This window comes from Hydractinia symbiolongicarpus, chromosome 12, assembly GCF_029227915.1.
Source record: "Hydractinia symbiolongicarpus strain clone_291-10 chromosome 12, HSymV2.1, whole genome shotgun sequence".
NCBI lineage: Eukaryota > Metazoa > Cnidaria > Hydrozoa > Anthoathecata > Hydractiniidae > Hydractinia > Hydractinia symbiolongicarpus.
This window is the reverse complement of record NC_079886.1, coordinates 21,510,882-21,532,244: the sequence shown is the minus strand read 5'-3', so window position 1 is coordinate 21,532,244 and position 21,363 is coordinate 21,510,882. Positions and strand designations below refer to the sequence as shown.

At 35.3% G+C, this 21,363-nt stretch overlaps 4 protein-coding genes across 5 annotated transcripts; all 4 read left to right on the top strand.

Annotated features, from left to right (window-relative positions):
• The first annotated feature begins 3,343 nt into the window (after positions 1–3,343).
• LOC130622462 (uncharacterized) lies at positions 3,344–5,250 on the top strand. Its single transcript, XM_057437921.1, has 2 exons — positions 3,344–3,455; positions 3,538–5,250. The coding sequence occupies exon 2, from the start codon at positions 4,712–4,714 to the stop codon at positions 5,234–5,236; it is 525 nt and encodes a 174-aa protein (XP_057293904.1). The 5' UTR covers positions 3,344–3,455; positions 3,538–4,711; the 3' UTR covers positions 5,237–5,250.
• Positions 5,251–6,530: 1,280 nt separating this feature from the next.
• Positions 6,531–9,674, top strand: LOC130621388 (low-density lipoprotein receptor-related protein 2-like; the record flags this gene model as incomplete). The annotated part of the gene is made up of 5 exons (XM_057436674.1): positions 6,531–6,709; positions 7,101–7,262; positions 7,570–7,933; positions 8,031–8,124; positions 8,213–9,674. Coding segments are annotated over 5 exons (1,014 nt in total), but the record flags the coding sequence as incomplete, so codon positions are not given.
• Positions 9,675–14,648: 4,974 nt separating this feature from the next.
• On the top strand, positions 14,649–17,421 carry LOC130622522 (uncharacterized). Of its 2 annotated transcripts, XM_057437981.1 has the most exons (3): positions 14,649–14,873; positions 15,297–15,394; positions 15,474–17,421. In XM_057437981.1, exon 3 carries the CDS (start codon positions 16,641–16,643, stop codon positions 17,163–17,165), a length of 525 nt encoding a protein of 174 aa, XP_057293964.1. In that variant the 5' UTR covers positions 14,649–14,873; positions 15,297–15,394; positions 15,474–16,640; the 3' UTR covers positions 17,166–17,421. The 2 variants fall into 2 exon arrangements, with proteins under 2 accessions (XP_057293964.1, XP_057293965.1); XM_057437982.1 differs by lacking the exon at positions 14,649–14,873 and having other exon boundaries at positions 14,881–15,394.
• LOC130621387 (neurexin-4-like) lies at positions 17,261–19,062 on the top strand. Its single transcript, XM_057436673.1, has 4 exons — positions 17,261–17,266; positions 17,325–17,724; positions 18,116–18,213; positions 18,293–19,062. The coding sequence occupies exons 1-4, from the start codon at positions 17,261–17,263 to the stop codon at positions 18,656–18,658; spliced, it is 870 nt and encodes a 289-aa protein (XP_057292656.1). The 3' UTR covers positions 18,659–19,062.
• The last annotated feature ends 2,301 nt before the right edge of the window (positions 19,063–21,363 follow it).

Here is a 21,363-nt window from a genome sequence, read left to right as displayed (position 1 = left end):
GGTTGGTGTACTACACAGATAGGTGACTCAGAGAAACGATTTAATTTTAAACCTGGAGACTTTCATAGTAAAGGAGAAAATTTGGTCGATACGAACTATGTGAACTTTAGGAAGGATGATAGAATAAAAGGACCTATACTACATCTACAAAGAGGTAATGAATACTTTTAGTGGGAAATAAAGTAAAAAAAAATATCTAAAATTACAAAGTAAAGCTTTAAAAGAAATTCTCAAAATAAGCTTGTATAGTGATTATATATGACCCATATCCGCAAAACCATCGCGTTTTTGCATAAAACTGTCTCCTTTACACGCAACCTCTCAGTTAGCATCTAAAATGATAGGAACGTGAACGAGTGAACTTATAAAATATACTTTTTTTCCCTCGCTGAATTAAGAAGAGGACTTATGAGGATACCACTAAGAAGGTTTAAGACAGCGTCGAAATGTTCTGTAAAGTATGCGGTGTTTCCCGATTTCAAAGGTTTCGGGAAACATTATTCTTTTTTGGATTCTACACTGCAAAAATAAATTATGCGCTGTTAGAAGAATGTCTAACACATTATTAGAAAGCATAACACATTTTATCCTGAACCCCAGTTAAATATTCTTATGAACTATATTTTTATAAAAAAGCGCGTATAGAAAATTCGCTGGACGACAAAATGAATATATTATCTTTTAGTGTGCATTTGAAAAAACAAAAATGAACATTATATTAACATCTATAGCCATATCAAGGCTTAAGTTGCTCCAATTATTATTCTTGTGTATCCTAAGACTAAAGAAATGCTTTCAGAATATACTTCAGGGTACGGCACCCTTTTTACAAAGCATTGCAGATTCTGGTTTAATGTTTCTGCGCAAAAAATTGCAGTAGAAAATTATCTCTACTACGCGAACTATTCTGTGTAAGGTGAAAAAAATGTGAACGGCTAGAAACGTCTACTGAGCCGTCGCAAAAATAGAAATCAAATATACAACGGAAATTTCTGCCAACCAATCTAAATGCTCAAAATTATTCCGCTTAGCGGAAAAAAGGCGTTAGATCTTGTCTACAATTTAGGATGAGAGGAGAAAACAGTGTAAGCATAGCTTTTGACACCAGTTCAGGAAAAATAGAATTTAAACTCCGATTACTTTTTTCCTTCTTCTAACAGCTAAGTTAACTGTTTTACGTATTAACCATCATCGTTATTATTGTTTTTTCTTTGGATTTCCCCATTCTTTCGTAAGATTTGTTGTTTTTCATTTCCCTGATGAACTTCCCAATTTAGTTTGAAATTAAGCAAGTTATCAAAGGCTATCATTTGTTAAGTCAACCACCCATGAACAAAAATTCTCCAGCATCAAAAAATGATTTTACTCTAGTCTTCTTTCCATCAATGTGCAGCAGTTTGTTTCTGATCAATTTTAAGACTTGATTAATTGGAACTTAAGAGGTAAAAATGTCCCACTTATTGATTTTGTTTGCGTATATTAGAATTTAACTTGTGAGGAGGACCCTGCCAACGTTCTACAGTCGATCAACACACAAACATAGTACAATGCTTCACAATTTTTTTAATGCAATGCATTCAAAATCCTTCTTTTTTGTCTTCTACACTTTGAAGTCATTGCACTCAAGTCCTATTTAAGCAATATTTTTTAGTTGATAAGATCAAAAAATTGGTCTTACTAAGCGCAAGTCCAGCTTATCAAGACTAGATCAATGGTACCAATATCTAATTAGCCCCACTTATTCAAACTGCGAAATAATGTTCCAAAAACACATCGAACATTAATATATTTATCTAACTTGAGTTCGCCTTTTACATACATTTGAAACAGGCTTCTATCAAACAATGTTCTACATTGCCGTTTTAGTCACGACCAAAACAGAAAATCAATTCGACGATCTATCTACTTATGAAGATGATAAAGAGAGTGTAACTGATACATCAAGAGAAAATTCCATGCTGATGCAGTCACAAACGTCGCAAGATTCTTTAGAAACACTAGATGACAAAAATATTCCAAGTGACTTATTAGAAGATGAAAATGCTTCTCCAGAAGGAAACGTCAAAGAAGACATGAATGGCTACAAAGAAAAATTAGGGGAAGAGACAATGGGACAAAAGGAAAAAGATCACTAAAAATCACTAGCTTCCATCAATTCTCGAGCTAATAATAAAAATATCTACAGTGAAGTTGATCAATCTAGAAAAAATAGGCGTAAACCTTTTAACAGAAAATTTGGTCACAAAACAAGAAAACTGCGACAAGGATCTATAAACCCAGTTGGTGTTACAGCTCCCGTAAAAAAACGCAACTGCACAACGAAAAAGCCATATTGCTTCGCTCCAATAGGTAGCCTTACAATTTTTTTAACATGATTTTATTTAAACGGTTGATAGGAATGCTTAAATCTACTTTTTTCGCATGCAGGATTTTCAATTCAAGGAAGTGTAGGGAGTTGTCGTGAATTTCAATGGGTGTAAAATGTGAACCTGTTTTTCAATATATTCAAAGGGAAATATATATTTAATATATAGAATATATATTGCAGTATATATTTAAAGCAAACACATCAGCTTCTGGTTGAAGGGCAGGAGAAAATAAAGAATTTATCGACCTTTATTTATAGAAAGCCTTTGCCACAAAAATATGACAAATTTTTGTTTTCATTGCATGCAAACATTTCAGCCATTTTCTATTTTGTCCATTTAGGTGTGGCCAATCCTAGCATCATCAAAGCTTCAGCGTTTGCATCTAGTTCACATCAGTACTCCATACGGGGACCTGTGTTCCAGGCATCTAATGCGAGACTGAATCACAGAGAAAAACTGAACGTGACTGCAGGAGCGTGGTGCGCGAATATATATGTTTCCGGAATACATTGGATAAGTGTCGACCTCGGATAAATCTACACTGTAAATAAAATTGCTGTTCAAAGTAAGATGTTTAATAGCTTGCCCTGTTTAATGTTGTTGTTGTTAAAGTATTGTATTTATAAATTCTTAAATCAATGAGTAATCGTAAGTAACGCCACGTGGTTTGCACCAAATTATGCGCGCAGCACCAAATTATTGCGCGCGTACAACTCAACATCACTTGATTCGCATCAAATTATTGCGCGCCACAACTCAATGTCACGTGGTTTGCATCCAATTATGCGTGTGCACAACTCAGCATGACTTAATTCGCCTCAAATTATTGCGCGCGCACAACTCAACGTCACATAGTTTGCACTAAATTATAGTGTACGCACAGCTAAACATCACTTGATTTGCATCTAATTATTGCGCGCACACAATTGATTCCGCATTCATAACAGAGCGAAGAAATGTCTTCACCGACGTCACTCTTCTCTTTTAGGTCGAGACAGTGCAATTGCGTTCATCCGAAATTTTAAACTCAAGAATAGCATCAACCAGTACGATTTTCAATATTATAAATTGCACGGAAATGTTAAGGTGAATTTTTTTTACATTTTTAGTGACGCGGTTGCTTTTGTGGTTGTGTTTTGTGTAATCTACATTGTTTTTTTGTTTCCAGATTTTCTCTGGTAACAGAAGAGTCAACCAGGTTGTTTACCGAAAATTCGAACACGCCATCCAAGCACGTGTCATAAGACTTGAAGTTGTCAAATATTACGGCAGACCTTGTTTACGATTCGAGTTATACGGTTGTATTAACACCAGTTTGACCACCACCCCTACGGAGAGCGGCCCTACAACAGTGACAGGTGGTGTTAAACGTTCTACACAAACGACTAAAGGTATTCTTGTTTGTTATGTTCGTCTGTTTGTTTGTTTGTCGGCTAGAAACGTCTACTGAGCCGTCGCAAAAATAGAAATCAAATATACAACGGAAATTTCTGCCAACCAATCTAAATGCTCAAAATTATTCCGCTTAGCGGAAAAAAGGCGTTAGATCTTGTCTACAATTTAGGATGAGAGGAGAAAACAGTGTAAGCATAGCTTTTGACACCAGTTCAGAAAAAATAGAATTTAAACTCCGATTACTTTTTTTCTTCTTCTAACAGCTAAGTTAACTGTTTTACGTATTAACCATCATCGTTATTATTGTTTTTTCTTTGGATTTCCCCATTCTTTCGTAAGATTTGTTGTTTTTCATTTCCCTGATGAACTTCCCAATTTAGTTTGAAATTAAGCAAGTTATCAAAGGCTATCATTTGTTAAGTCAACCACCCATGAACAAAAATTCTCCAGCATCAAAAAATGATTTTACTCTAGTCTTCTTTCCATCAATGTGCAGCAGTTTGTTTCTGATCAATTTTAAGACTTGATTAATTGGAACTTAAGAGGTAAAAATGTCCCACTTATTGATTTTGTTTGCGTATATCAGAATTTAACTTGTGAGGAGGACCCTGCCAACGTTCTACAGTCGATCAACACACAAACATAGTACAATGCTTCACAATTTTTTTAATGCAATGCATTCAAAATCCTTCTTTTTTGTCTTCTACACTTTGAAGTCATTGCACTCAAGTCCTATTTAAGCAATATTTTTTAGTTGATAAGATCAAAAAATTGGTCTTACTAAGCGCAAGTCCAGCTTATCAAGACTAGATCAATGGTACCAATATCTAATTAGCCCCACTTATTCAAACTGCGAAATAATGTTCCAAAAACACATCGAACATTAATATATTTATCTAACTTGAGTTCGCCTTTTACATACATTTGAAACAGGCTTCTATCAAACAATGTTCTACATTGCCGTTTTAGTCACGACCAAAACAGAAAATCAATTCGACGATCTATCTACTTATGAAGATGATAAAGAGAGTGTAACTGATACATCAAGAGAAAGTTCCATGCTGATGCAGTCACAAACGTCGCAAGATTCTTTAGAAACACTAGATGACAAAAATATTCCAAGTGACTTATTAGAAGATGAAAATGCTTCTCCAGAAGGAAACGTCAAAGAAGACATGAATGGCTACAAAGAAAAATTAGGGGAAGAGACAATGGGACAAAAGGAAAAAGAAAAATCACTAGCTTCCATCAATTCTCGAGCTAATAATAAAAATATCTACAGTGAAGTTGATCAATCTAGAAAAAATAGGCGTAAACCTTTTAACAGAAAATTTGGTCACAAAACAAGAAAACTGCGACAAGGATCTATAAACCCAGTTGGTGTTACAGCTCCCGTAAAAAAACGCAACTGCACAACGAAAAAGCCATATTGCTTCGCTCCAATAGGTAGCCTTACAATTTTTTTAACATGATTTTATTTAAACGGTTGATAGGAATGCTTAAATCTACTTTTTTCGCATGCAGGATTTTCAGTTCAAGGAAGTGTAGGGAGTTGTCGTGAATTTCAATGGGTGTAAAATGTGAACCTGTTTTTCAATATATTCAAAGGGAAATATATATTTAATATATAGAATATATATTGCAGTATATATTTAAAGCAAACACATCAGCTTCTGGTTGAAGGGCAGGAGAAAATAAAGAATTTATCGACCTTTATTTATAGAAAGCCTTTGCCACAAAAATATGACAAATTTTTGTTTTCATTGCATGCAAACATTTCAGCCATTTTCTATTTTGTCCATTTAGGTGTGGCCAATCCTAGCATCATCAAAGCTTCAGCGTTTGCATCTAGTTCACATCAGTACTCCATACGGGGACCTGTGTTCCAGGCATCTAATGCGAGACTGAATCACAGAGAAAAACTGAACGTGACTGCAGGAGCGTGGTGCGCGAATATATATGTTTCCGGAATACATTGGATAAGTGTCGACCTCGGACAAATCTACACTGTAAATAAAATTGCTGTTCAAAGTAAGATGTTTAATAGCTTGCCCTGTTTAATGTTGTTGTTGTTAAAGTATTGTATTTATAAATTCTTAAATCAATGAGTAATCGTAAGTAACGCCACGTGGTTTGCACCAAATTATGCGCGCAGCACCAAATTATTGCGCGCGTACAACTCAACATCACTTGATTCGCATCAAATTATTGCGCGCCACAACTCAATGTCACGTGGTTTGCATCCAATTATGCGTGTGCACAACTCAGCATGACTTAATTCGCCTCAAATTATTGCGCGCGCACAACTCAACGTCACATAGTTTGCACTAAATTATAGTGTACGCACAACTAAACATCACTTGATTCGCATCTAATTATTGCGCGCGCACAATTGATTCCGCATTCATAACAGAGCGAAGAAATGTCATCACCGACGTCACACTTCTCTTTTAGGTCGAGACAGTGCAATTGCGTTCATCCGAAATTTTAAACTCAAGTATAGCATCAACCAGTACGATTTTCAATATTATAAATTGCACGGAAATGTTAAGGTGAATTTTTTTTACATTTTTAGTGACGCGGTTGCTTTTGTGGTTGTGTTTTGTGTAATCTACATTGTTTTTTTGTTTCCAGATTTTCTCTGGTAACAGAAGAGTCAACCAGGTTGTTTACCAAAAATTCGAACACGCCATCCAAGCACGTGTCATACGACTTGAAGTTGTCAAATATTACGGCAGACCTTGTTTACTTATACGGTTGTATTAACACCAGTTTGACCACCACCCCTCCACCTACAACAACCCTCTTAGCACGTTTCGGCCGACTACAGTTTGCAGTGAATTTGAATGCCAAAACGGGGAATGTATAGCGAATCGATTGGTATGTAATAACGTGGCGAACTGCAAAGATGGTTCTGATGAGTTCAACTGTAACAGAACTTGTGGGTATGTTATTTTAAAAACAATCTTAAATTGATCGTGTACTTTAAGTTATGCTTTGCACATTTCTATTTTTCAGGTTACATTAGGAAGCTTTCGCACAACTCAGTTTTGCGACGGACTTTTACCTGAATTTCCAGTCGATTAGGAAATAGTCAACGTGCGAAATTCACATGTGCTGTTTTTTTCTGTCTGTCATAAATTCTCAGAACAATTAACACTTGACAAATCTTTTTTAAAGTTAAGACGGGTTTCCACTTAAACGAATGTGCTCGAATCGATCGACGTCGATCAAATCAACCACATTCGTTTGAGTAGAAACCAGCCTTTAGAAGATGATAATTTTTCTTACTCGATTCATTTCTTTTTAATAGTAGCATTGGTTTTTTGTTTTCAGTCCAAACGAGTTTACATGCGAATCCGGTCAGTGTACATTGTCTGTCAATGTTTGTGACGGCGATCATGATTGTAAGGATGGAAGTGACGAATGGTATTGTCCGAATCGAACATGTCAACCGTCGCAATTCAAATGTCCAAGTGGAAAGTGTATTTTTAGAACGTAAGTTGCCTTTTCCAGTGTCTCAAAAGTTTTGTGCAAGAAGTTCACGTATGATCACATGCCCTGAAATTTTTGTTTACGTCTCCTTCAAAAGGAGGAGACTTTCATCCATTAGTGGTGTCGAATGTGTTAACATTTAAACGGCTTTGTTTTTTGCTGTCAGTTATTATTACCAGCAAATAATTTGTTGTAGTTTTGGATAATGGAAATTTGCGTTGCCTTTAAGGTTTCAGAGTGTCTGGAACTATTGTTCTTCTTTAAAAAAGATTGTAGCTACTGAAAAATAAAGAAGATTTTTTCTATACAGCTATGTTTGCAATGGTCAGGACGATTGTCCATCTGGAGCGGACGAGAAAAATTGTACAGACACAACAACAACTGTGCTACCATCTACCACAACATCTACCACCGTAGTGACTACGACCACTCAATGTAATGGCTTTATATGCCCCAGCTCAAAAAATTGCATTGATAAGAGTTGGATATGTGATAAAGTGACGGACTGTATGAACCAAGAAGATGAGAAATGTTGTATCGAGGAGCTTTTCTTATGTCCGAAGTCTGTTGGTTCTGTGTTAGGGAAATGTATCAAAAAAACTTACGTTTGTGATAATTATCTGGATTGTGAAGACGGATATGACGAAAAAAATTGTAGTATTACCACAACGCCGGTATGTGTGGCCACGTTTTTCTCATACGTAGTTGATGTAAAATCTCAACGTCTATCAGATTTTTTATCTTTAATAAAAAACTTTACCCTTCCATTAGCAGCCCACGACCACAATAAAAACACAGATTGTAACGGAGAGCGGCCCTACAACAGTGACAGGTGGTGTTAAACGTTCTACACAAACGACTAAAGGTATTCTTGTTTGTTATGTTCGTCTGTTTGTTTGTTTGTTGGTTTGCTTTTGTTTATCTCACCTTAATATTCTATCGGTGATTTTTAGCTACTACTTTGTGTCCACGCAACTCCACTTGTTTGTGCATCAATACATGCAATAGTCTCGCAAAAGACCCGCGTGGTTGTCATAGATTACAATGCATTGACGCTTGCTCCTGTCCGAAATATTTTAAATACAGTAAAAGAACTGGTTATTGCCACTCAGACCCGAAGTGTCCGTGTGTGCGAAATGGAAAGGTTTTTGTGGTGGGTTGTTTCTAGCTTTGACTGGGCTGCTGTAGTTTGTTTCCAAAATTTGGCACAGTAAATTTATAAAAGTATGCTTAAAATGACATCGAAATTTACAATATACCTCTTTCAGGCCATAACTTGAAAATGTTTGTTAATTTCATATCCAGTACTATTTTGGTCCAAAGTAGACTAGGAAAAAAATGAAATATTCTCCCCAAAAAGTTCCGATCTCGGTCTTTGAATTTACTTTTTAATTTACGGCACAATGTGAGACTTCATTTTTAAGCCGCGTTGCTCTCTTATGCTGTTTTTGAGAAACTTGTTATGCACTCGAGTAATTATAGCCACCTAATCAAAGATAAACTTTTACGATTTTTTACTAAAACTGTTTTATGAGGGAACTGTCAATATATGATTTAAACACATAACCAAAAAAATATTTGAGACTTAAAATTGTTAAGTCTCACCCATGTCTTGACTTTTGTGAGGTATCAATCAAGTCGATTCGAATATTTGTTTTCAAAATTTGTCTTCTTTAATCTTTTCTCAAGGTGCTCTTCGAAAAAAAGGTTCGCTGCACCACGTCACTACAGAAAGGGAAACTGCATTATGACGTTATGGCATTCTCATCCCCAGAGCTCATTGAGATCAAAACCTCGATAGCTAGATTGTTTATCTCGAAGAGCTCTAGGGTGGAGATTGGCCTTATGGTTTTCATTTTCACGCAGTATTTACCTAGTTGTGTGTTCTATTAAATGATATTTAAGATCATACTAAACGTATTTTAAAATGTATAATGTTACAACTTTCTACTATGCTAGCCTTTGCTGGACCATCCACAACGCAGAATCCAATCTCAACAGCAAAACCTAGAAATATAGTAACAGTTACCAAGCCAGTCACATTGCATCCAAATGCAGACGTAGAAGTGAATCAAGAAAATGTAAGAGAGAGAAACAGAACAACACCCAAACCACCAGAGTGTCCTTCGTATTGCAATAATCAATGTGTTGACGTTTTTTGTCCATCCAGTTGCTGCGTACTGTCTGGAAAGTGATATTTTGATAATACATGTTCTATAAGAGAAAGCAGGAAGTTGTTCAGTTTTAATTTAGAACTTTTCATATATACTTCACGGATAGTTATGTAGTTTGACAAGGAAATAAAAGTTATGTGTCTCACATCTGTTATAGGCTATTTTCCCGATTTTTCTTTTCTTTAACTTGTGTTTTTATCTATTTTTTATATTGTGCATGTCATGTTTTATTTCCAATAAATATATCTCCAGCAGAATTGTTGGGGATATCATCGTCCATATTGTAAAATACTCAAACACATTTCCAGCAGACTCATAAAATCTCGTTTTAGTTGTTGCCTCATGATTTTGTAGTTAAAGGGATCCTAGAACACAAAATGAAAATCTTCCCTTTGAAAGTAATAATATTCTTAAATACAAAAATAATTTTTACATTTTGTGTATTGAAATCAAAACAAAAAGTCATCGAATCATTGTCAAATCATCATATCCAAGACTACTGATTGTAATGGTCAGATGTCCGGATTCTTTTTTAATATCTGAAAATGTTGGTAGCTATTAAATAATCAAATCTAAACAAAAAACACCATGTTTTTGATTGGTTCACGTGTTTCCACCATGTTTTTGATTGGTTCACGTGTTTCTACCATGTTTTTGATTGGTTCAAGTTTTTCTACCATGTTTTTGATTGGTTCAAGTTTTTCTACCATGTTTTTTATTGGTTCAAGTTTTTCTATCATGTTTTTGATTGGTTCACGTGTTTCCACATAAGCAACTCTACAGACCGTATAAGGACCACAATAATAATTTGAGCCACTTTTGCTAGTTTTCGTGAAAGAAGCCATTTTTTAGACCCTGCTCACACGTTGCGGATATAGATTAACTTTCTTACCAGATAGGGTGTCTGTCCACGTGGATACTGAGACTATTCTATAAATAATTTCGTTTAGGGAAGAAATTTTAGCGAGAATTTATTTGGCGAATGACAAGAATTTTTGTTTAAGGAGAAAAATGTAGGATGATTTTTTTACAATAACAAATGTAAACTTATATGAAAAGAAGGTCACTCCTGTCAAATATCAAAATCAAAAACATATTCTCTGATCATTAGAAAGAACAATTAATGTTTTCATACGGTGAAAAAAATTCATTTTAGGGGAATTAAACCTGGCGTTTTTTTTGTTTTTTTTTTTGCTTAATTTTCTTCCCCGCTAAGATTTTTTCCTTAGGATGATGTTGAGTTTAAATAACAGCGAGTTGACGACGGCTGTGTTTTTAATTGAAACAAAGTTACGAATGATTAAGATCTGCATAAGAAGCGACATGCAATCTATCTGCATTTAAAACATCAACATAAAAGAAGCAAAGCACATCATCGATTGCATTGTTCGTAAATTGTAGTCATTGTAGGTAGTATTTGTTTGGATTATGCACAATCGGATTTTCGGATATATGCACGTAAATACTATTGCACAGAGCGTTGTCAGATATGCTCCTCCTATTGTGACATCGCAGAAATTCAAATGTTTTCTGGAAACATACTTGTACATTGCATGCAGCTTCAATAATGTGAAAAAATAGTTTGAAAGATGCCGATAACACGTGTTTACAGAAAGTCATGTTGTATCATCACCTCAAGTTTTCTCTACTGAGAAATGTCACAAATAGACACTTATTTTCCGCTGAGGGACCGACAGTCTGAAGCCAATGATGCTGATAATAATTATGCTAAAAATGCAGATAGCAAAAGCCACGAAATGAAAAAGAGGTGCTTTGCATGTTGTATGCTATGCACTGTTCAGTAAAGAATAAGTCATAAAGCTTTTTATAAACAGTCTTCCAACCAATTAGTTTCCAGATTCTAGTTTCCAGTCTTCATCTTTGTTCAATAATTTTTTTTATAAATTTATGGTTAAAAAAAAGAGAGCGAAAGAATGGAAACCCGCGGTTTCATTTTACACAGTGTCTTCCGGGTTGTGCTGAATAACTTTTTGTGCTTTCAAATCATGTCAAGCGAAGAATAAAAACACAGCGAAGCAGAAAATACATTACTATCACGTCATACAAACATTCTCACGAGGAATAAAAACTCAACTGATTGCAAATAAATTCTTTCAATAAAATTCTACAAAACTTATTTCTACGGAAGACATGTCAACACAGAATGTTTAGACGACACGAAATTATCGCGAAATGCACTCTACTTGTTGCAGCCTTGATCCTACTTGCAGACACAGCTAAATCAATGGTGGATTTAACTGGAATAAGAGTGGAAGGTGGTATTACTTACAGCAAGCGCTTCCCTTACCAACTACCAGCAGGATCCTGTCTTGTCGTAATGTTATACAAAGCAGCTTTAAACAATGAAGATGCAGTGAGATTAGGACAAGACGTTATTCACGATCCGCAACGAAGCAAGCATTCCTCATATTCTGTTAAGTTTTACGACACGAAGATTAGCAGAGAGGACGCTAAATTTTTGTATGTGTCGGCTTTTGTCAATGTTGGTTGGTGTACTACAAAGATAGGTGACTCAGAGAAACGATTTAATTTTAAACCTGGAGACTTTCATAGTAAAGGAGAAAATTTGGTCGATACGAACTATGTGAACTTTAGGAAGGATGATAGAATAAAAGGACCTATACTACATCTACAAAGAGGTAATGAATACTTTTAGTGGGAAATAAAGTAAAAAAAATATCTAAAATTACAAAGTAAAGCTTTAGAAGACACAGGAAATTCTCAAAATAAGCTTGTATAGTGATTATATATGACCCATATCCGCAAAACAATCGCGTTTTTGCATAAAACTGTCTCCTTTACACGCAACCTCTCAGTTAGCATCTAAAATGATAGGAACGTGAACGAGTGAACTTATAAAATATACTTTTTTTCCCTCGCTGAATTAAGAAGAGGACTTATGAGGATACCACTAAGAAGGTTTAAGACAGCGTCGAAATGTTCTGTAAAGTATGCGGTGTTTCCCGATTTCAAAGGTTTCGGGAAACATTATTCTTTTTTGGATTCTACACTGCAAAAATAAATTATGCGCTGTTAGAAGAATGTCTAACACATTATTAGAAAGCATAACACATTTTATCCTGAACCCCAGTTAAATATTCTTATGAACTATATTTTTATAAAAAAGCGCGTATAGAAAATTCGCTGGACGACAAAATGAATATATTATCTTTTAGTGTGCATTTGAAAAAACAAAAATGAACATTATATTAATATCTATAGCCATATCAAGGCTTAAGTTGCTCCAATTATTATTCTTGTGTATCCTAAGGCTAAAGAAATGCTTTCAGAATATACTTCAGGGTACGGCACCCTTTTTACAAAGCATTGCAGATTCTGGTTTAATGTTTCTGCGCAAAAAATTACAGTAGAAAATTATCTCTACTACGCGAACTATTCTGTGTAAGGTGAAAAAAATGTGAACGGCTAGAAACGTCTACTGAGCCGTCGCAAAAATAGAAATCAAATATACAACGGAAATTTCTGCCAACCAATCTAAATGCTCAAAATTATTCCGCTTAGCGGAAAAAAGGCGTTAGATCTTGTCTACAATTTAGGATGAGAGGAGAAAACAGTGTAAGCATAGCTTTTGACACCAGTTCAGAAAAAATAGAATTTAAACTCCGATTACTTTTTTTCTTCTTCTAACAGCTAAGTTAACTGTTTTACGTATTAACCATCATCGTTATTATTGTTTTTTCTTTGGATTTCCCCATTCTTTCGTAAGATTTGTTGTTTTTCATTTCCCTGATGAACTTCCCAATTTAGTTTGAAATTAAGCAAGTTATCAAAGGCTATCATTTGTTAAGTCAACCACCCATGAACAAAAATTCTCCAGCATCAAAAAATGATTTTACTCTAGTCTTCTTTCCATCAATGTGCAGCAGTTTGTTTCTGATCAATTTTAAGACTTGATTAATTGGAACTTAAGAGGTAAAAATGTCCCACTTATTGATTTTGTTTGCGTATATCAGAATTTAACTTGTGAGGAGGACCCTGCCAACGTTCTACAGTCGATCAACACACAAACATAGTACAATGCTTCACAATTTTTTTAATGCAATGCATTCAAAATCCTTCTTTTTTGTCTTCTACACTTTGAAGTCATTGCACTCAAGTCCTATTTAAGCAATATTTTTTAGTTGATAAGATCAAAAAATTGGTCTTACTAAGCGCAAGTCCAGCTTATCAAGACTAGATCAATGGTACCAATATCTAATTAGCCCCACTTATTCAAACTGCGAAATAATGTTCCAAAAACACATCGAACATTAATATATTTATCTAACTTGAGTTCGCCTTTTACATACATTTGAAACAGGCTTCTATCAAACAATGTTCTACATTGCCGTTTTAGTCACGACCAAAACAGAAAATCAATTCGACGATCTATCTACTTATGAAGATGATAAAGAGAGTGTAACTGATACATCAAGAGAAAGTTCCATGCTGATGCAGTCACAAACGTCGCAAGATTCTTTAGAAACACTAGATGACAAAAATATTCCAAGTGACTTATTAGAAGATGAAAATGCTTCTCCAGAAGGAAACGTCAAAGAAGACATGAATGGCTACAAAAAAAAATTAGGGGAAGAGACAATGGGACAAAAGGAAAAAGAAAAATCACTAGCTTCCATCAATTCTCGGGCTAATAATAAAAATATCTACAGTGAAGTTGATCAATCTAGAAAAAATAGGCGTAAACCTTTTAACAGAAAATTTGGTCACAAAACAAGAAAACTGCGACAAGGATCTATAAACCCAGTTGGTGTTACAGCTCCCGTAAAAAAACGCAACTGCACAACGAAAAAGCCATATTGCTTCGCTCCAATAGGTAGCCTTACAATTTTTTTAACATGATTTTATTTAAACGGTTGATAGGAATGCTTAAATCTACTTTTTTCGCATGCAGGATTTTCAATTCAAGGAAGTGTAGGGAGTTGTCGTGAATTTCAATGGGTGTAAAATGTGAACCTGTTTTTCAATATATTCAAAGGGAAATATATATTTAATATATAGAATATATATTGCAGTATATATTTAAAGCAAACACATCAGCTTCTGGTTGAAGGGCAGGAGAAAATAAAGAATTTATCGACCTTTATTTATAGAAAGGCTTTACCACAAAAATATGACAAATTTTTGTTTTCATTGCATGCAAACATTTCAGCCATTTTCTATTTTGTCCATTTAGGTGTGGCCAATCCTAGCATCATCAAAGCTTCAGCGTTTGCATCTAGTTCACATCAGTACTCCATACGGGGACCTGTGTTCCAGGCATCTAATGCGAGACTGAATCACAGAGAAAAACTGAACGTGACTGCAGGAGCGTGAAGCGCGAATATATATGTTTCCGGAATACATTGGATAAGTGTCGACCTCGGACAAATCTACACTGTAAATAAAATTGCTGTTCAAAGTAAGATGTTTAATAGCTTGCCCTGTTTAATGTTGTTGTTGTTAAAGTATTGTATTTATAAATTCTTAAATCAATGAGTAATCGTAAGTAACGCCACGTGGTTTGCACCAAATTATGCGCGCAGCACCAAATTATTGCGCGCGTACAACTCAACATCACTTGATTCGCATCAAATTATTGCGCGCCACAACTCAATGTCACGTGGTTTGCATCCAATTATGCGTGTGCACAACTCAGCATGACTTAATTCGCCTCAAATTATTGCGCGCGCACAACTCAACGTCACATAGTTTGCACTAAATTATAGTGTACGCACAACTAAACATCACTTGATTCGCATCTAATTATTGCGCGCGCACAATTGATTCCGCATTCATAACAGAGCGAAGAAATGTCATCACCGACGTCACACTTCTCTTTTAGGTCGAGACAGTGCAATTGCGTTCATCCGAAATTTTAAACTCAAGTATAGCATCAACCAGTACGATTTTCAATATTATAAATTGCACGGAAATGTTAAGGTGAATTTTTTTTACATTTTTAGTGACGCGGTTGCTTTTGTGGTTGTGTTTTGTGTAATCTACATTGTTTTTTTTCCAGATTTTCTCTGGTAACAGAAGAGTCAACCAGGTTGTTTACCGAAAATTCGAACACGCCATCCAAGCACGTGTCATACGACTTGAAGTTGTCAAATATTACGGCAGACCTTGTTTACGATTCGAGTTATACGGTTGTATTAACACTAGTTTGACCACCACCCCTACGGAGAGCGGCCCTACAACAGTGACAGGTGGTGTTAAACGTTCTACACAAACGACTAAAGGTATTCTTGTTTGTTATGTTCGTCTGTTTGTTTGTTTGTCGGCTAGAAACGTCTACTGAGCCGTCGCAAAAATAGAAATGAAATATACAACGGAAATTTCTGCCAACCAATCTAAATGCTCAAAATTATTCCGCTTAGCGGAAAAAAGGCGTTAGATCTTGTCTACAATTTAGGATGAGAGGAGAAAACAGTGTAAGCATAGCTTTTGACACCAGTTCAGAAAAAATAGAATTTAAACTCCGATTACTTTTTTTCTTCTTCTAACAGCTAAGTTAACTGTTTTACGTATTAACCATCATCGTTATTATTGTTTTTTCTTTGGATTTCCCCATTCTTTCGTAAGATTTGTTGTTTTTCATTTCCCTGATGAACTTCCCAATTTAGTTTGATATTAAGCAAGTTATCAAAGGCTATCATTTGTTAAGTCAACCACCCATGAACAAAAATTCTCCAGCATCAAAAAATGATTTTACTCTAGTCCATCAATGTGCAGCAGTTTGTTTCTGATCAATTTTAAGACTTGATTAATTGGAACTTAAGAGGTAAAAATGTCCCACTTATTGATTTTGTTTGCGTATATCAGAATTTAACTTGTGAGGAGGACCCTGCCAACGTTCTACAGTCGATCAACACACAAACATAGTACAATGCTTCACAATTTTTTTAATGCAATGCATTCAAAATCCTTCTTTTTTGTCTTCTACACTTTGAAGTCATTGCACTCAAGTCCTATTTAAGCAATATTTTTTAGTTGATAAGATCAAAAAATTGGTCTTACTAAGCGCAAGTCCAGCTTATCAAGACTAGATCAATGGTACCAATATCTAATTAGCCCCACTTATTCAAACTGCGAAATAATGTTCCAAAAACACATCGAACATTAATATATTTATCTAACTTGAGTTCGCCTTTTACATACATTTGAAACAGGCTTCTATCAAACAATGTTCTACGTTGCCGTTTTAGTCACGACCAAAACAGAAAATCAATTCGACGATCTATCTACTTATGAAGATGATAAAGAGAGTGTAACTGATACATCAAGAGAAAGTTCCATGCTGATGCAGTCACAAACGTCGCAAGATTCTTTAGAAACACTAGATGACAAAAATATTCCAAGTGACTTATTAGAAGATGAAAATGCTTCTCCAGAAGGAAACGTCAAAGAAGACATGAATGGCTACAAAGAAAAATTAGGGGAAGAGACAATGGGACAAAAGGAAAAAGAAAAATCACTAGCTTCCATCAATTCTCGAGCTAATAATAAAAATATCTACAGTGAAGTTGATCAATCTAGAAAAAATAGGCGTAAACCTTTTAACAGAAAATTTGGTCACAAAACAAGAAAACTGCGACAAGGATCTATAAACCCAGTTGGTGTTACAGCTCCCGTAAAAAAACGCAACTGCACAACGAAAAAGCCATATTGCTTCGCTCCAATAGGTAGCCTTACAATTTTTTTAACATGATTTTATTTAAACGGTTGATAGGAATGCTTAAATCTACTTTTTTCGCATGCAGGATTTTCAATTCAAGGAAGTGTAGGGAGTTGTCGTGAATTTCAATGGGTGTAAAATGTGAACCTGTTTTTCAATATATTCAAAGGGAAATATATATTTAATATATAGAATATATATTGCAGTATATATTTAAAGCAAACACATCAGCTTCTGGTTGAAGGGCAGGAGAAAATAAAGAATTTATCGACCTTTATTTATAGAAAGCCTTTACCACAAAAATATGACAAATTTTTGTTTTCATTGCATGCAAACATTTCAGCCATTTTCTATTTTGTCCATTTAGGTGTGGCCAATCCTAGCATCATCAAAGCTTCAGCGTTTGCATCTAGTTCACATCAGTACTCCATACGGGGACCTGTGTTCCAGGCATCTAATGCAAGACTGAATCACAGAGAAAAACTGAACGTGACTGCAGGAGCGTGGTGCGCGAATATATATGTTTCCGGAATACATTGGATAAGTGTCGACCTCGGACAAATCTACACTGTAAATAAAATTGCTGTTCAAAGTAAGATGTTTAATAGCTTGCCCTGTTTAATGTTGTTGTTGTTAAAGTATTGTATTTATAAATTCTTAAATCAATGAGTAATCGTAAGTAACGCCACGTGGTTTGCACCAAATTATGCGCGCAGCACCAAATTATTGCGCGCGTACAACTCAACATCACTTGATTCGCATCAAATTATTGCGCGCCACAACTCAATGTCACGTGATTTGCATCCAATTATGCGTGTGCACAACTCAGCATGACTTAATTCGCCTCAAATTATTGCGCGCGCACAACTCAACGTCACATAGTTTGCACTAAATTATGGTGTACGCACAACTAAACATCACTTGATTCCGCATTCATAACAGAGCGAAGAAATGTCATCACCGACGTCACACTTCTCTTTTAGGTCGAGACAGTGCAATTGCGTTCATCCGAAATTTTAAACTCAAGTATAGCATCAACCAGTACGATTTTCAATATTATAAATTGCACGGAAATGTTAAGGTGAATTTTTTTTACATTTTTAGTGACGCGGTTGCTTTTGTGGTTGTGTTTTGTGTAATCTACATTGTTTTTTTTCCAGATTTTCTCTGGTAACAGAAGAGTCAACCAGGTTGTTTACCGAAAATTCGAACACGCCATCCAAGCACGTGTCATACGACTTGAAGTTGTCAAATATTACGGCAGACCTTGTTTACGATTCGAGTTTTACGGTTGTATTAACACTAGTTTGACCACCACCCCTACGGAGAGCGGCCCTACAACAGTGACAGGTGGTGTTAAACGTTCTACACAAACGACTAAAGGTATTCTTGTTTGTTATGTTCGTCTGTTTGTTTGTTTGTTGGTTTGCTTTTGTTTATCTCACCTTAATATTCTATCGGTGATTTTTAGCTACTACTTTGTGTCCACGCAACTCCACTTGTTTGTGCATCAATACATGCAATAATCTCGCAAAAGACCCGCGTGGTTGTCATAGATTACAATGCATTGACGCTTGCTCCTGTCCAAAATATTTTAAATACAGTAAAAGAACTGGTTATTGCCACTCAGAACCGAAGTGTCCGTGTGTGCGAAATGGAAAGGTTTTTGTGGTGGGTTGTTTCTAGCTTTGACTGGGCTGCTGTAGTTTGTTTCCAAAATTTGGCACAGTAAATTTATAAAAGTATGCTTAAAATGACATCGAAATTTACAATATACCTCTTTCAGGCCATAACTTGAAAATGTTTGTTAATTTCATATCCAGTACTATTTTGGTCCAAAGTAGACTAGGAAAAAAATGAAATATTCTCCCCAAAAAGTTCCGATCTCGGTCTTTGAATTTACTTTTTAATTTACGGCACAATGTGAGACTTCATTTTTAAGCCGCGTTGCTCTCTTATGCTGTTTTTGAGAAACTTGTTATGCACTCGAGTAATTATAGCCACCTAATCAAAGTTAAACTTTTACGATTTTTTACTAAAACTGTTTTATGAGGGAACTGTCAATATATGATTTAAACACATAACCAAAAAAATATTTGAGACTTAAAATTGTTAAGTCTCACCCATGTCTTGACTTTTGTGAGGTATCAATCAAGTCGATTCGAATATTTGTTTTCAAAATTTGTCTTCTTTAATCTTTTCTCAAGGTGCTCTTCGAAAAAAAGGTTCGCTGCACCACGTCACTACAGAAAGGGAAACTGCATTATGACGTTATGGCATTCTCATCCCCAGAGCTCATTGAGATCAAAACCTCGATAGCTAGATTGTTTATCTCGAAGAGCTCTAGGGTGGAGATTGGCCTTATGGTTTTCATTTTCACGCAACAACAGAAACTTTTATAGAAAAGCAGTATTTACCTAGTTGTGTGTTCTATTAAATGATATTTAAGATCATACTAAACGTATTTTAAAATGTATAATGTTACAACTTTCTACTATGCTAGCCTTTGCTGGACCATCCACAACGCAGAATCCAATCTCAACAGCAAAACCTAGAAATATAGTAACAGTTACCAAGCCAGTCACATTGCATCCAAATGCAGACGTAGAAGTGAATCAAGAAAATGTAAGAGAGAGAAACAGAACAACACCCAAACCACCAGAGTGTCCTTCGTATTGCAATAATCAATGTGTTGACGTTTTTTGTCCATCCAGTTGCTGCGTACTGTCTGGAAAGTGATATTTTGATAATACATGTTCTATAAGAGAAAGCAGGAAGTTGTTCAGTTTTAATTTAGAACTTTTCATATATACTTCACGGATAGTTATGTAGTTTGACAAGGAAATAAAAGTTATGTGTCTCACATCTTTTATAGGCTATTTTCCCCGATTTTTCTTCTCTTTAACTTGTGTTTTTATCTATTTTTTATATTGTGCATGTCATGTTTTATTTCCAATAAATATATCTCCAGCAGAATTGTTGGGGATATCATCGTCCATATTGTAAAATACTCAAACACATTTCCAGCAGACTCATAAAATCTCGTTTTAGTTGTTGCCTCATGATTTTGTAGTTAAAGGGATCCTAGAACACAAAATCTTCCCTTTGAAAGTAATAATATTCTTAAATACAAAAATAATTTTTAAATTTTGTGTATTGAAATCAAAACAAAAGAAATTCATATTGAAGAAGAACTACTTTGTTCATCACTAACATACTGCCAAGCAGTGAGCGGGATTCGATCCGCGGTCCCCAGAACTGGGAGCCGCAAACGAATCCACTACACTACGTGCGGCAATATGTTAGTGATGAACTCAGATAGTTTATCCGGATGGTGTGTATACATATAGGTGAATATTTATCATAGCACATCCGCACGCACGTAGTGTAGTGGGTTCGTCTGCGGCTCCCAGTTCTGGGGACCGCGGATCGAATCCCGCTCACTGCTCGGCAGTATGTTAGTGATGAACAAAGTAGTTCTTCTTCAATATGACTTACACGCATTGTACTCGCCCGTCATGATCAGAGGTCTGATCGGGGTGAAGCATTCTCTGTTGAGAATGAAATACGGATGTGCTATGATAAATATTCACCTATATATAAAAGAAATTCAGTTTATTTTTTTGTAAAAACATTTTGTGGCTTAGATTCGCCTCCATTTTGTTATTTTCAAATAATTGCGTGAAGTCCTCAAACCACGCCAAATCATCACATCGATTACTACTGATTGTAATGGTCAGATGTGTGGATTCTTCTTTAATGTCTGAAGCTATAACGTACCTGGTAGCTATAAAATAATAAAATCTAAAGAAAAAACACTATGTTTTTTATTGGTTCAAGTTTTTCTACCATGTTTTTGATTGGTTCAAGTTTTTCTACCATGTTTTTTATTGGTTCAAGTTTTTCTACCATGTTTTTGATTGGTTCACGTGTTTCCACATAAGCAACTCTACAGACCGTATAAGGGCCACAATAATAATTTGAGCCACTTTTGCTAGTTTCGTAGTTTTCGTGAAAGAAGCCATTTTTTAGACCTGCTCACACGTTGCGGATATAGATTAACTTTCTTACTAGAAAGGGTGTCTGTCCACGTGGATACTGAGACTATTCTATAAATAATTTCGTTTAGGGAAGAAATTTTAGCGAGAATTTATTTGGCGAATGACGAGAATTTTTGTTTAAGGAGAAACATGTAGGATGATTTTTTTACAATAACAAATGTAAACTTATA